The following is a 13528-nucleotide window of genomic DNA, read 5'->3' as shown; positions in this document are numbered from 1 at the left end:
CGAGTCCTTCGCTGTGAACTGCATGCATTTTCCGCTTTAGGGAACCAAGCTATCAAAAGCACCCCCGGTGCAGGGAATCCACAAAATTAAGAATTTATAGTCCGAAAAATACGGTATGTCAAACACCAAGTGCCATAATTTAGAGTTCAAATGATTCATCACTTGTACTTTTTATGTACACTGAGAGCTTATGCACCGAAGACAAATTCCTGGTATGTCCAATTACACTATAAAGAATTCTAATTCTTTAGAATTCGCCTGGCCTCGCCTAAATCTTCTCCCTTTTAAGTGCAAATTTTAAATTTTAATGTGTTTTAAAATATGGGTATTTTAAAGTATGGGTTAATTAATTCAGCCAAATTTATTTAATTCATTTTATTCGATTTTAAATTTTGTATATGTATGTGTTTTATTTCATGGCTGTTCACCGCCCTGAGACCTTCGGGAGTAGGGCGGTATAGAAATTCAATAAAATAAAATAAATAAATAAATAAATAATAACTTTATTTTATTATTCTCTTCTATTATTCTCTCCTCTCCTCTCCCCTCCCTTTGTTCTGCCCCAGCTACGGACCCCAAAGAACGCAGCACACACAAAGTCCGTTCAAACCTTAGTTTACTAAATAAACCAGTCTTTTACAACAACGGCTGGTAATTAACTGCATTAACAGCCGCCAAGAAGTCAAAGAATAATAACTGAAAGCTTACTATGGTTGGCAGAATGCCCAGAAGCAATTTGCAGGAAGCTGATAAGATAAGCAAGACAAGACACGAAGGAGAGTGAACAAAGTTGTTCCCTGCAAATTGCTTCAGTCGGCGTTCCTCCTTAAATAGGCTAAGGGAGTGGCCAATTAGCCCCAAGCCTTACTCTCAAGGAGACCTCCTCCTGAGGAGCCACTCCTGCCTTTTAACAGCTCTGCGCGCCCGTGCATCGAGAAGAGGCTCCTCCTCTTCTTCCTCTTCACTTATGGGAGCTTCTGGAGGTTCTGAAGGCCCTGGCTGAATCCCCGTCTCTGGCACCACATCTTCTCCAGCCTCCTCATTGTCCGACTCGAGTGCCAGCTGCACAGGCTGATGACGCAGCACCACACCAGCCTCCTCGCTGTCGGAATCAGCTACTAGCTGCATAGGCCGCCGACGGGCCACAACACCACTTCCATTCCTATTCCATTCTATTCTTCTCCTTCCAAGCTAAAAGATAATTGCCGAATGGAAAAGGGTTCCAAGCAGAAGAATGTCCCTGACCATGATAAATTAAATCACGGAAGAAACCATGCAAGGGAGACAAAGGCCTTCCTCAGGTCCTGTCCACCATTCCTGAGATAACGGCCTCCCTTACCTTCACGTCAGAGATGATGCGCTTCCAACGTCGACACACCAGACAGAGGTTCTGGAGGAGATCAACCAGAGGTACCAGGGCAAAGACCTGTTGAAGGATTTCATCTGGCAGTTTCTCCATGGTCCCCTGAGGTACGTCATCCCCAGATGTGGTTCCTAAGAGCCCAAAGTGGACATCGGGAAGTGGATCCACCTCTTCCTGCTTGACCGGTCCATCGCCTGAGCTCTCTTCAGAAAGCCTCACCAACCACGGTTTGTGTTCTTGGACCTCCTGGCCAGCATTTCCGTCGGAGTCGCTAGGTCCCGGGGAGAAACGTAACCGTTTCTTGGGGGCCGCCGATGTGTCCCTTCCATCGTCAAGAAGACTGCAAGAGTCGTCCGAGTCGGACGCCGCGTCAAGAGCGAAGTTCTCCAGAGGTTCCTCAACTTTGGGTTTCTGGCTTTCCGCCATCTTACCGGAGCATGGCGAGATGTGGGATCTACTCCTGAAGTAATCTGTGATGGTCCTTTGGTGGCCTGCAAACCCAACAAGAGGCAGAAAGAAAAGACAAATGACAGCACCTTCAAAGGACAACTGCGCCTGGCAAGAAAAGCAAGGTGGACAATGGCAGGTATCTGTACAGGTAGTCCTCGACTTAACAAGTTCCATTTAGTGACCATTCGAAGTTACAACAGCACTGAAAAAAGGGAGCGTTTTTCATATTTGGGACTGGTCTATGGGGAAGCCAGAGAGGCTTCAAAACCGTGTTTTCTAACTTAGCCACTGTGGTGATTCGCTTAACAACAGGGGCAAGGAAAGGTCGTAAATCGGGGCAAAATTCACTTAACACCCGTCTCGCTTAGTAACAGGACTTTGGGGCTCAATTGTGGTTGTAAGTCAAAGACTACCCTGTACTGCCTTTCACATCTCCTATTTAAGTGTTTCATGACCCAACTATGGAACGTCTTCAGTGCGACATGAGAGTCGGGCTTGTGGAGGGCAGGGGGAGGGAGAGGGGGAGGAAGAGAAGGAAGGGAAGAAAAGGAAAATGAAAATGAAAGGAAAGGGACTTGAAGGGAGGGAGGGAGGGAAGGAGGCAGGGAGGGAGGGAGGGCTGTGGGGGCCTTGGTGCTTTCTGAGCTTGATTGTTTTCTTGCAGACGTCTCAAGACTCAACTAGGATATATAATCAGTGCTGAAAGTGAGTGGGGTTTGTGGAGAAGAGGAGGAGGAGGGAGGGAGGGAGGGAGGGAGGAAGGAAGGAAGGAAGGAAGGAAGGAAGGAAGGAAAAGATGGAAGGAAGGAAGGAAGGAAAAGATGGATGGAAGGAAGGAAGAGATGGAAGGAAGGAAAAGATGGAAGGAAGGAAGGAAAAGATGGAAGGAAGGAATTGAAGGAAGGAAGGAAGAGATGGAAGGAAGGAAAAGACTGAAGGAAGGAAGAAAGGTAGGAAAAGATGGAAGGAAGGAAGGTAGGAAGAGATGGAAGGAAGGAAAAGATGGAAGGAAGGAACGAAGGAAGGAAAGAAGGAAGGAAGGAAGGAAAAGATGGAAGGAAGGAAGAAAAGGAAGGAAGGAAAGAAGGAAGGAAGAGATGGAAGGAAGGAAAAGATGGAAGGAAGGAACGAAGGAAGGAAGGAAAAGATGGATGGAAGGAAGGAAGGAAGGAAGGAAGGAAGGAAGGGATCCTTGGTGCTCTCCGGCCTTAGTGATCTTCATGCACGTTTCATGATCCAACTAGGTAACATTATCAGTGCCAGAAGGAGGTGGGGTTTGCTGTCTGTATGCACGTGGCTATATAAACAGGGAGCCGAGCTCTAACAACAGGGGACAAACGCAGCACCTAACTGCTGCGACACAGCCTCCATCTTGCATTGCAACAACACAACACCACTTTTGTGGGTTCTAACCAAAGCATCCGATGCGGCATGTGCCCCCGAAACCTTTCACTGATCTTTTCAAGAAAGCGCCTTCTTGCAACACATTGCAAATATCACAACTCATCACACCTTTGGAACACTTCTTCCTCCTCCGAGGAGTTGGGCCAAGGCGCCTACAGGAATCTCGGCTGCCCGGTCTCTGGCTGAGGGGCTGCGTCAGGGCGGCCGTGCCTTCTGGGCTCTGCCGAAGAACTTCACAATCGCTCACTGTCAGGCGGAGTTGCTTGAAAGACCTCACTGACCCAACAAGAAAACCCCCCGAAAAACGGCACTGGATAAGAGAAGACCTCTTAATGAAAGACAAAAAACAGGGACCCATTGCAAACCCAGACCCCAACCCTCTGCAAACCGCAATTGATGGTTTAAGTGTGGCCACTGCCAATCGCATTTTAAGCCATCCAGCAGGGTTCATCCGACCATCACTCAGCATGAAGAATTCAGAGTAGCCTAATAGCACAGCATAGTAATATAGTTCAGCACAGAGTAGCGAGATAGGAGGCAAATAAATGTAACCAATGAAAAAAAGTGGTTTGGCTTCCAAGCAAAATGGTTGTTAAAATATGTGAGGTTTGGTGCATTCCCCCATGATTTCATTTATATTTAGTTACCATAGTCAGGCGATGTAGATGATGTAGATAGATAGATAGATGATAGATAGATAGATAGATAGATAGATAGATAGATAGATAGATAGATAGATAGATAGATAGATAGATAGATATGGATGGATGGATGGATGATAGAGATGATAATCAACACAGACAGATGATTGGTAGGTAGGTAGGTAGGTAGGTAGGTAGGTAGATAGATAGATATGGATGGATGATAGAGATGATAGACAACACAGACATGATAGAGACTAGATAGATAGATAGATAGATAGATAGATAGATAGATAGATAGATAGATAGATATGGATGGATGGATGGATGGATGGATGGATGGATGATAGAGATGATAGACAACACAGATGATTGATAGATATAGGTAGGTAGGTAGGTAGGTAGGTAGATATGGATGGATGGATGGATGGATGGATGATAGAGATGATAGACAACACAGACAGATGATTGATAGATGTAGGTAGGTAGGTAGGTAGGTAGGTAGGTAGGTAGGTAGATAGATAGATAGATAGATAGATAGATAGATAGATAGATAGATAGATAGATAGATATGGATGGATGATAGAGATGATAGACAATACAGATAGATGGTTGATTGATTGATTGATAGATGTAGGTAGGTAGATAGATAGATAGATATGGATGGATGATAGATGAGGGATGGATATAGAGATGATAGACAACACAGACAGATGATAGAGACTAGATAGATAGATAGATAGATAGATAGATAGATAGATAGATAGATAGATAGATAGATAGATATGGATGGATGATAGAGATGATAGACAACACAGACATGATAGAGACTAGATAGATAGATAGATAGATAGATAGATAGATAGATATGGATGGATGGATGATAGAGATGATAGATAACACAGATGACTGATAGATGTAGGTAGGTAGGTAGGTAGATAGATATGGATGGATGGATGGATGGATGGATGGATGGATGGATGATAAAGATGATAGACAACACAGACCGATGATTGATAGATGTATGTAGGTAGGTAGGTAGGTAGGTAGATATGGATGGATGATAGAGATGATAGACAACACAGACAGATGATTGATAGATTGATTGATAGATGTAGGTAGGTAGGTAAATAGATAGATATGGATGGATGATAGATGATGATGGATGGATATAGAGATGATAGACAACACAGACAGATGATAGAGACTAGATAGATAGATAGATAGATAGATAGATAGATAGATAGATAGATAGATAGATAGATAGGGATAGGGATGATAAAAAGACAACACAGACAGACAGGTGAGAGACATGATAGATTGGTAGAGAGAGGGTGGGTGGGTGGAAATAGACGGACAAAGAGAGCGTTTTGTCTATGATCGTAGACTGTGTGTGCGCATACATGTATGTGCGCACACATACACAAACACACTAGAGAGCGGGGGGAGAGGAGAGGGAGAAAGACAGGGATATATATGCTATATTTCTATTTCTCAAAAGAAAATATATATAAACCCATACCCCCCCCACACACACACCCCTACACACACCCCTATACAAGCCCTCTCTCAGTGCCCAGGTTGGCCTTTCATGCAAAGGGATCATCGTTGTTTGCCTGTTTCATTCATACATGCCGCCCATCTCCCTCTCCCAAGCGAGTCCGGCTGGCTCAACAGTAATAAAACTGAACTTCTGGCTGCCTGGAAAGAGATTTTAATTTCCTCTATCCTTGCCCTTAAGGCAGTGCTTCTCAACCTTGGAAGCTTGAAGATGGGTGGACTTCAACTCCCAGAATCCCCCAGCCAGCAGCGCTGGCTGGGGGATTCTGGGAGTTGAAGTCCACCCATCTTCAAGCTTCCAAGGTTGAGAAGCACTGCCTTAAGGCATCCCATTAACAAGCCCTTCCTTTTCAAGTGCCTTAAGCTGCCGTTTTTCAACCTTTAAGACTTGTGGATTCCCACTCCCAGAATCCCCCACCCTGCATGCAGGGGATGATAGGACGTGTAATTCCCCCCCCAATATCTGGAGGGCGCCAGGTTGACGATGGTAGGGTTGCAACTGACTTTCATTTTTTTTCCCCACCCCACCCAAAGAAATTCAATTACTTTCCTCCAAAATCCGGAATGGGAAATAATTCTGCCCGGATGACAATGCTTTCCCAGCTCCCAATACCAAGAATCTAATTAGCAAATTAATTGCATTTTAATTTAAAGTTGACAACTTGAACTTACTTTGACTTCCGCCTAATTTGCAAACATTGCACGCGCACCGCAACTCGTTCCCAGCCAGCGCGCAATCTAACCTGATGGCGCTTCGGCCAAACGAAAACCCCGCCTCTTTGCCCACACGACGGATGGGTCTCTGCCGCCCTATCGCAGAGCTCGCTTCTTCATTGCTCCTCCTCCTCCTCCTTACTGCAGAAGAGTTGCCCGGTGCGGACCAATGAAAAGTCGCGAGCGATTGGACGGGCCCGCCCCCTCCTTAAAAGAAATGCAGAAAAACTACAAGCATAGAGTACCGCGCAGGACTCGCTTCCGGTTATCCCGCGCGCTTGGGGGGGGAAGGAGGAATTTAGCCCTTCCTTTGAGGTCTGCCGCAGAGCATTCTGGGAGGATAAAAATCCCGATATGACTTTGTCCCTGGTTCGAGTCCAAATAGGGACCCATTATAGGCAGTCCTCGACTTACGACCACAATTGTGCCAACCTTTGTTGCTAACCAACATTTCTTAAATTAGTTTTGCCTCATTTTACGACCTTTCTCGCCACAGTTGTTAAGTGAGGCACTGCAGTTGTTAAGTGGGTCACATGGTCGTTAAGCGAATCTGGCTTCCCCACTGACTTTGCTTTGTCAGACGTTTGCCAAAGGGGAATCCCGGGACGCTGCCACCGTCATAAATACGAGTCGGTCACCAAAGGTCTGAACTTTGATCACGTGACCGTGGAGATGCTGCGACGGTCATAAGTGTGAGAAAGCCACGTCACTTAAAGAGCTGGGGCCAGAAAGGTTGTAAAATGAGGCAAAACTCACTTAACTGTCTCGCTTAGCGACAGAAATTTTGGGCTCCGTTCTGGTCGTTAAGTCGAGGACGACCTGGAGTTAACTCTTTTAACAAAATACATTTAATTATTTCTCTATAAAAAAATAGGAAGAAAGTATGGAGTCTGAAATATAACTCTTAAAAGTATTAAGAATTAATAGTATTCTTAATACGATTCTTTTAATGGAGAGAGGGGACCGAGAAGGCCAAAGGAATAGTCTTCATGAGGTCCCCTCGGCAGGGATGCAACCAAGAGTATCGTCTTTTTAAACTGAGAGTTTGGCAGCCCCAAGTTGATATTGGCTGAGCTTGGAAAAAAAATTGGTGGGATCAGATCCGGCTCGCTGGGTGGGAGGAGGGGGTGCAAAACCCCAGGGCTCTAAAGGCAACTGAGAAGTTAAAAGGAAAACTGTCGAGGAAGGCTTCCGGGAGGCCTCCCAGAAATCAGCAGGAATCAAGCTGGACTTTGAAGTGTGTTTTAAAAATCTGCTCGACATGTAACTCTACAAAGAGATGGAGCAGTTCCAAAATAATTTTATGTCTGTGTAACACAATCTTCCCTTCTATATCTCTCTCCTGCCATCTAGTGGCCAATGGATTGTTTTTCATCCATAGTGTGTGTGTATATCCATCCATCCGTCCATCTATCCATCCATCTTCTATCAGTTTTCATCCATCCTCTACTCCATCCATTACTCTATGTAACTCTCTTCTATCCAATACAATCTATCATCTTCCATCCATCCATCCTTCTATATTTCATCCATCCATCCACTCTTATCTATATCTATCAATCATTTTATCATCTATCTATCATTTAGATAGGGATAGATTTAGATAGGTGATGATATAGATAGATAGATAGATAGATAGATAGATAGATAGATAGATAGATAGATAGATAGATAGATGATATAGTTATAGGATAAAATCTTTCCCATAACTATATCTATCTATCTATCATCTATCTATCTATCTATCTATCTATCTATCTATCTATCTATCTATCTATCTATCTATCTATCTATTTATCTATCTATCAATCTATCAATCATCTCTATCATCCATCCATCCATATTTCATGAAGAAGGAAACCATCAAACCATTGTGACTCATATCAATTACTGGTTTATTTATTGATGGGGGGGGGTCAGATCCATTAATAACATTATAAGCAAGCAAAGTACACTTCTCACCATTTAACCAGAACAATTTTTATTTCAAAAAATAGTGCAAATATTACTTTGTTCCCGAAGAACAAATGAGAAAGTGCTAAAGAGTTATTGGAAAGCGACAGAGAGTTTCCTTCCCTTTCTAACATCATTTGGAAGGATGACCTTATTTTTTTTACCTCTTTTTCATAGCAAAAATACTTTAAAAAAACTCTCTTTATAAAAAGTGCAGCTGCCGGGCCCTGGCGTTAGTGCAAGATTGCTGGAATGGCTTAAATCTATAAAAAAAAACTTTTAGCAGATATAAAAAAAGCAGATTGTCTGATTTTGAGGAGCATTGAAACAGCCTCTCCCACCATGGAAGGCCACGAAGGGAACCAGAATTAAAACATTTTGATGCTTTCCATTTTTCTCTCGGTACGGAGAGTCAGTGGCTGATAAATTGGCCTAAAAACTCAAACACGTTTCCACCAGAATGCAAAGAGGCCTCCTCAGTTAAATCTACAGGCAGTCCTCGATTTACAACAGTTCATTTAGTGACTAATTGTCAAGCGTCCAAATTTCAATCACATGACCATGGGGATGGCGCAAAAGTTTTACGTTTGAAAGCGGTCATCCTCCTCCTTTGCTTGTCAGAAGTGCCGTTGTAACTTTGAATGGTCAATAAACAGAGTTTGTTGTAAATCGAGGACTATTTATATTGCAAGTTAACTCTGCCCACAGTCAGGAGTTCGATCCTGGCCGGCTCAAGGTCGACTCAGACTTCCATCCTTCTGAGGTCGGTAAATTGAGGACCCTGATGGTTGGGGGCAAAAGGCTGACTCTCTAAACTGCTTAAAGAGGGCTGTGAAGCACTATAAAGCAGTATATAAATCTAAGTGCTATTGCTAAATGCTAAGGAAAGGAGAGGAAGGAAGGAAGGAAGGAAGGAAGGAAGGAAGGAAGGAAGGAAGGAAGGAAGGAAGGAAGGGCCATGCTGGTGCATTGGTTAGAATCAGTATTGCAGGCTAACTCCACCCACTGCCAGGAGTTCGATCCTGACCTGCTCAAGGTTGACTCAGCCTTCCACCCTTCCGAGGTGGGTAAAATGAGGACCCAGATGGTTGGGGGCAAGAGGCTGACTCTGTAAACCGCTTAGAGAGGGCTGTAAAAGCACTGTGAAGCGGTATATAAGTCTTAAGGGCTATTGCCAGTCCTTTTGATATGATGGCAGATGTAGGAAATTTCAGCCAAGAGAACCACCAGCCCTGGAGTCTGAGAAATGTCTATGGAGATTCTCAGTCCTCCAGGTCATGGCTGTTCCAAAAAGTGATTTTTTTTTCAAGAGGCAAGTGGACTTTCTCCTTTTTTCCTTTTGAAGACATCAGAACCGAAGAAGCTTCTGGGATGAGAAGCGAAACGTCTTCAAAGAAAAACCAGAAAGTCCAGTTGCCTCTTGGAAAAAATGTTCAGGCTGTAAGGACAGCAGTACACGCATCCCCAGTAAAACAACTGTGAACAGGCATTTGTCTGAAAGGGTATGTATTCTCCTGCTTGAGCAGGGGGCTGGACTAGATGACCTCCAAGGTCCCTTCCAGCTCTATTCCTATCCCATTCCATACTCTATTCTATTCCTAATTCTATTCCATATTTTATATTCTATTCCAGGGGTGTCAAACTCGATTTCATTGAGGGCCACATCAAGGTTGTGTTTGACCTTGGGAGGGGGGACAGGGTGGGAGTGGCCGACTCAACGTCACTCCTGTCAGGGGTGCGCAAGTGGTCTGCCGGTGAAAACAGGCTCCCGAGTTCCATTTCGGCTGCAACCAGGGGTAAAATGCACCCAGTTCGAACCGGTTCGGCTGAACCGGTAGCGATGGCGGCACGAGGCTCCGTCCATCTGCCCGGTTGTCATTATTTCCTGGTTTTAACCAGGAAGTAAACTGTCTTTTTACCCTCTGCGCATGCGCAGAGGGTCCGTGCACGCGCACTTCCGAACTGGTTGGGACGGTAAGTAGATTTCACCCCTGGCTGCAACCCTCTGCCAGTGAAAACAGAGCTTGAAAGGCCGTCAGCGGCCCTTCCAAGCTGCATTTTTGCTGGCAGAGGCGCTCCAGGCTGATCTTTTGCTGTTTTCAGGGCGGCCCTGCAGGCCAGATCTAAGCATCCCATGGGACGGATCTGGCCCCCGGGCTTTGAGTTTGACACCCCTGGACTAGAAGATCTCCAAAGTCCCTTCCAACCCTTCTATTCTATTCTATTCTATTCTATTCTATTCTATTCTATTCCATTCTATTCCATATATTCTATTCTATTCTATTCTATTCTATTCTATTCCATTCTATTCCATATATTCTATTCTATTCTATTCTATTCTATTCTATTCTATTCTATTCTTATTCCTGATTCTATTCTATTCTATTCTATTCCATTCCATTCCATATTCTATTCTATCCATCCCCATCCTCTATTCTATTCTATTCTATTCTATTCTATCCATCCCCATCCCCATCCTCTATTCTATTCTATTCCATTCCATTCCTATTCCTTATTCTATTCTATTCCTATTCTATTCTTATTCTTATTCCTATTCTTATTCTAATTTTAATTCTATTCTATACATTTATATTCTATTCCTATTCTATTGTATTCCATTCCATTCCATTCCATATTCTATTCTATCCATCCCCATCCTCTATTCTATTCTATTCTATTCTATTCCATTCCATTCCTATTCCTTATTCTATTCTATTCCTATTCTATTCTTATTCCTATTCTTATTCTAATTTTAATTCTAATTCTATTCTATACATTTATATTCTATTCCTATTCTATTCTATTCTATTCCATTCCATTCCATATTCTATTCTATCCATCCCCATCCCCATCCTCTATTCTATTCTATTCTATTCTATTCTATTCTATTCTATTCTATTCTATTCTATTCTATTCTATTCTATTCCATTCCATTCCATTCCTATTCCTTATTCTATTCTATTCCTATTCTATTCTTATTCTTATTCCTATTCTTATTCTAATTTTAATTCTAATTCTATTCTATACATTTATATTCTATTCCTATTCTATTGTATTCCATTCCATTAAGACAAGCAACCTGGAATTAAGGAGAAACGTCCTAACCGTGAGCGCAATTAACCCGTGGAACTGCTTGCCACCGGATGTTGTATGGGCTTCATCACTGGAGGTTTTTAAAAAGAGACTGGACAGCCACTTGTCTGAAAAGGGATAGAGTTGCCTGCTTGAGCAAGGGGTGGGTGGGTGGGTGTGTGTGGTAGTGGACTAGAAGACCTCCAAGGTCCCTTGGAGCTCTATTCTGATGATTCTGACTCTCCAGGCAGCACAACAAGAGCATCAATCCCACATCAAGAGGATAACCTTCCTTTCTACATTCCTTGCTTTCTTTTGAAAAACACCCAGTGCAATTTTTGTTTTGTTTGTTTGAAGTACTTAAAAATCTTCAAGGAGGATGTGGACCTCGGAGGGAACCTCAATGGTTTCTGGGAGACGGGCTGGGCCCTGCGCCCTGGAAGATCCTGTGAGCTGTGCAATGGGGCCAAAACTGCGCGCACAAGAAGAACACAAAAATCCCTTTCTTTCGGTGTTGTCCACCTGCCGGAAAGAAGTTGAGGGGGGAAAAAAGTGAGGTTCGCAATACAGACAATCTCCCCCCACCAGCGTTCGTGGGACGTGGCTCTAAATAGCATCGTCCTGATTCTGGGGTTACTATAGAAGAGAATATTTGTAGCTTAGGGATGAACTGTGGGGTCCTTGGTGCTCTCTGAGCTTGGTGAATTTCTTGCAGATGTTTCATGACCCTCTACGTAACATCCTCAATGCTACAAGGGAGTAAGGCTTGTAGAAAGGAGGAGGAGGAGGAGGAGGAGGAGAAGGAGGAGGAGGAGGAGGAAGGCGACTGTGGAGTCCTTGGTTGTTTTCTTGCAGATGTTTTGTGACCCAACTAGGTAACATCATCAATGCTAGAAAGGGAGAGGTGTCAGAGAAGGAGGAGGAGAACTGTGGGGTCCTTGGTGCTCTCTTGCAGTCATTTTATTACCCAACAGGTAACAACCTCAGTTAGAAGCCTCCTAGCACAAGCTTTTTAGCACTGATGATGTTACCTAGTTGGGTAATAAAATGTCTGCAAGAAAACAACCAGGCTCAGAGAGCACCAAGGACCCCACACTCCATGTGTGACTCCGAATGGGGAGCAATCTGTCTCCAAACCATCGCTGCGAGGAACAAAGGCAAGAGAGGGAAATATTTCCATCTCCTGCTTGTAAGAGAAGTTGACCAGAAACACAGGTTTTAGTCTCCGGGCCTTTCATCATCTTACTTGCTCTTCTCTGTCTTTTTTTCAAAGTCTCCACATTTTTTGTTTTTGTAATGCAGTGACCAAAACTGGATGCAGCATTCCAGGTGTGGCTTTACTAGATTATATTCCTGAGCTAGTTGCCTACTAAAAGAAGATACGTACTTCCGGTTTGGTGTCATGGCGAGACAGTCGGGGAATTAGCGGGCTCTGATGAGCGCCGCGAAAACCTCGCTGACAAACCGCTGCCGATGGGTCTTTGGACCAGAACCGTCCTGTAGGGACGGGGAAGAAAGAGAAGCACCTCGGATGAGCAAGAGGAACAGATAAGTTCCTCGGAGGTCAGAGGGAACTCTCTGTGAGTCGTCGGCAGGGGGCGGCAGCCATGGCGGCTGCCATGAAGCTGGGACAACTGGACTAAGTGTAGAGTTGGAGGAAGAGAGGAACGGAATGGAGTCTTTCTGAAGCTGGGTGAGTGACAGCCAACTCAGGCTTGAATAACAACAAGAGAAACATCTTACAATTATAAGACCCCTAATGTGTAATAGCGGCTAAGGAGCATGGGGGCAAAGAAGACCTTGAAATGTAACTTTGAAGAGATAAAAACCCAATTGAAAATCGATTTTTCAATAAACTATTTGGAAACATTAAACAATCAGTTATGGTCAAAGGATTGGAAAGAAATAAAGAGATCCTTTTGTTTCCTTTTCCTTTTTAAATTGCAAAAAAAAAACAAAAAGAATGGACAATAAGCTTTAAAAAGAGAAAAAAAAAGTGATGTATAAATAAAAAGGGAAAAAAGGAAAAAAGAAGTGAGAAGAGCTACAGTATTTTCCGGCGTATAAGACGACTGGGCGTATAAGACGACCCCCGACTTTTCCTGTTAAAATATAGGGTTTGGGCTATACTTGCCGTATAAGACTACCCCTCTTCCAACGCACACCAAATAAAAATTAAAAAACATCATCTGGCTCACCCACAATGTAAAAGCAGCTGTGCTAGACCCAAAATGGCCCCTGCAACAAGCAGGAACCTCACACAGCCACAAAAAGCCCCAAAAAACAACTTTCACACTTTACACACACAAAATTCCACATACAGCTTTGTGAGATTTTGTGTGTTTGTGTAGTTAGAGTGAAACACTACAGA

At 43.7% G+C, this 13528-nt stretch overlaps 2 protein-coding genes across 2 annotated transcripts in view; both read right to left on the bottom strand.

Annotated features, from left to right (window-relative positions):
* The window catches only part of LOC117658817 (F-box DNA helicase 1), a 30976-nt gene extending 27202 nt beyond the window's left edge, over window positions 1-3774 (bottom strand). Inside the window, exons 1-2 of the mRNA XM_060687052.2 lie at window positions 3326-3774; window positions 1340-1854 (exon numbers count right to left, since the gene is read on the bottom strand). Coding sequence (XP_060543035.2) covers window positions 1340-1854; window positions 3326-3686 — 876 coding nt within the window. The 5' untranslated portion in view covers window positions 3687-3774. The remainder of the gene's footprint in view (window positions 1-1339; window positions 1855-3325) is intronic.
* Window positions 3775-10998: 7224 nt separating this feature from the next.
* Window positions 10999-13528, bottom strand: part of LOC117657141 (F-box DNA helicase 1-like) — a 53758-nt gene continuing 51228 nt past the window's right edge. Inside the window, exon 23 of the mRNA XM_060687054.2 lies at window positions 10999-11679. Coding sequence (XP_060543037.2) covers window positions 11518-11679 — 162 coding nt within the window. The 3' untranslated portion in view covers window positions 10999-11517. The remainder of the gene's footprint in view (window positions 11680-13528) is intronic.

Source organism: Pantherophis guttatus, chromosome 7 (genome assembly GCF_059756535.1).
Source record: "Pantherophis guttatus breed Tessera chromosome 7, ASM5975653v1, whole genome shotgun sequence".
NCBI lineage: Eukaryota > Metazoa > Chordata > Lepidosauria > Squamata > Colubridae > Pantherophis > Pantherophis guttatus.
The sequence above is the reverse complement of the archived record's forward strand: the minus strand, read 5'-3'. Positions and strand labels throughout refer to the sequence as shown.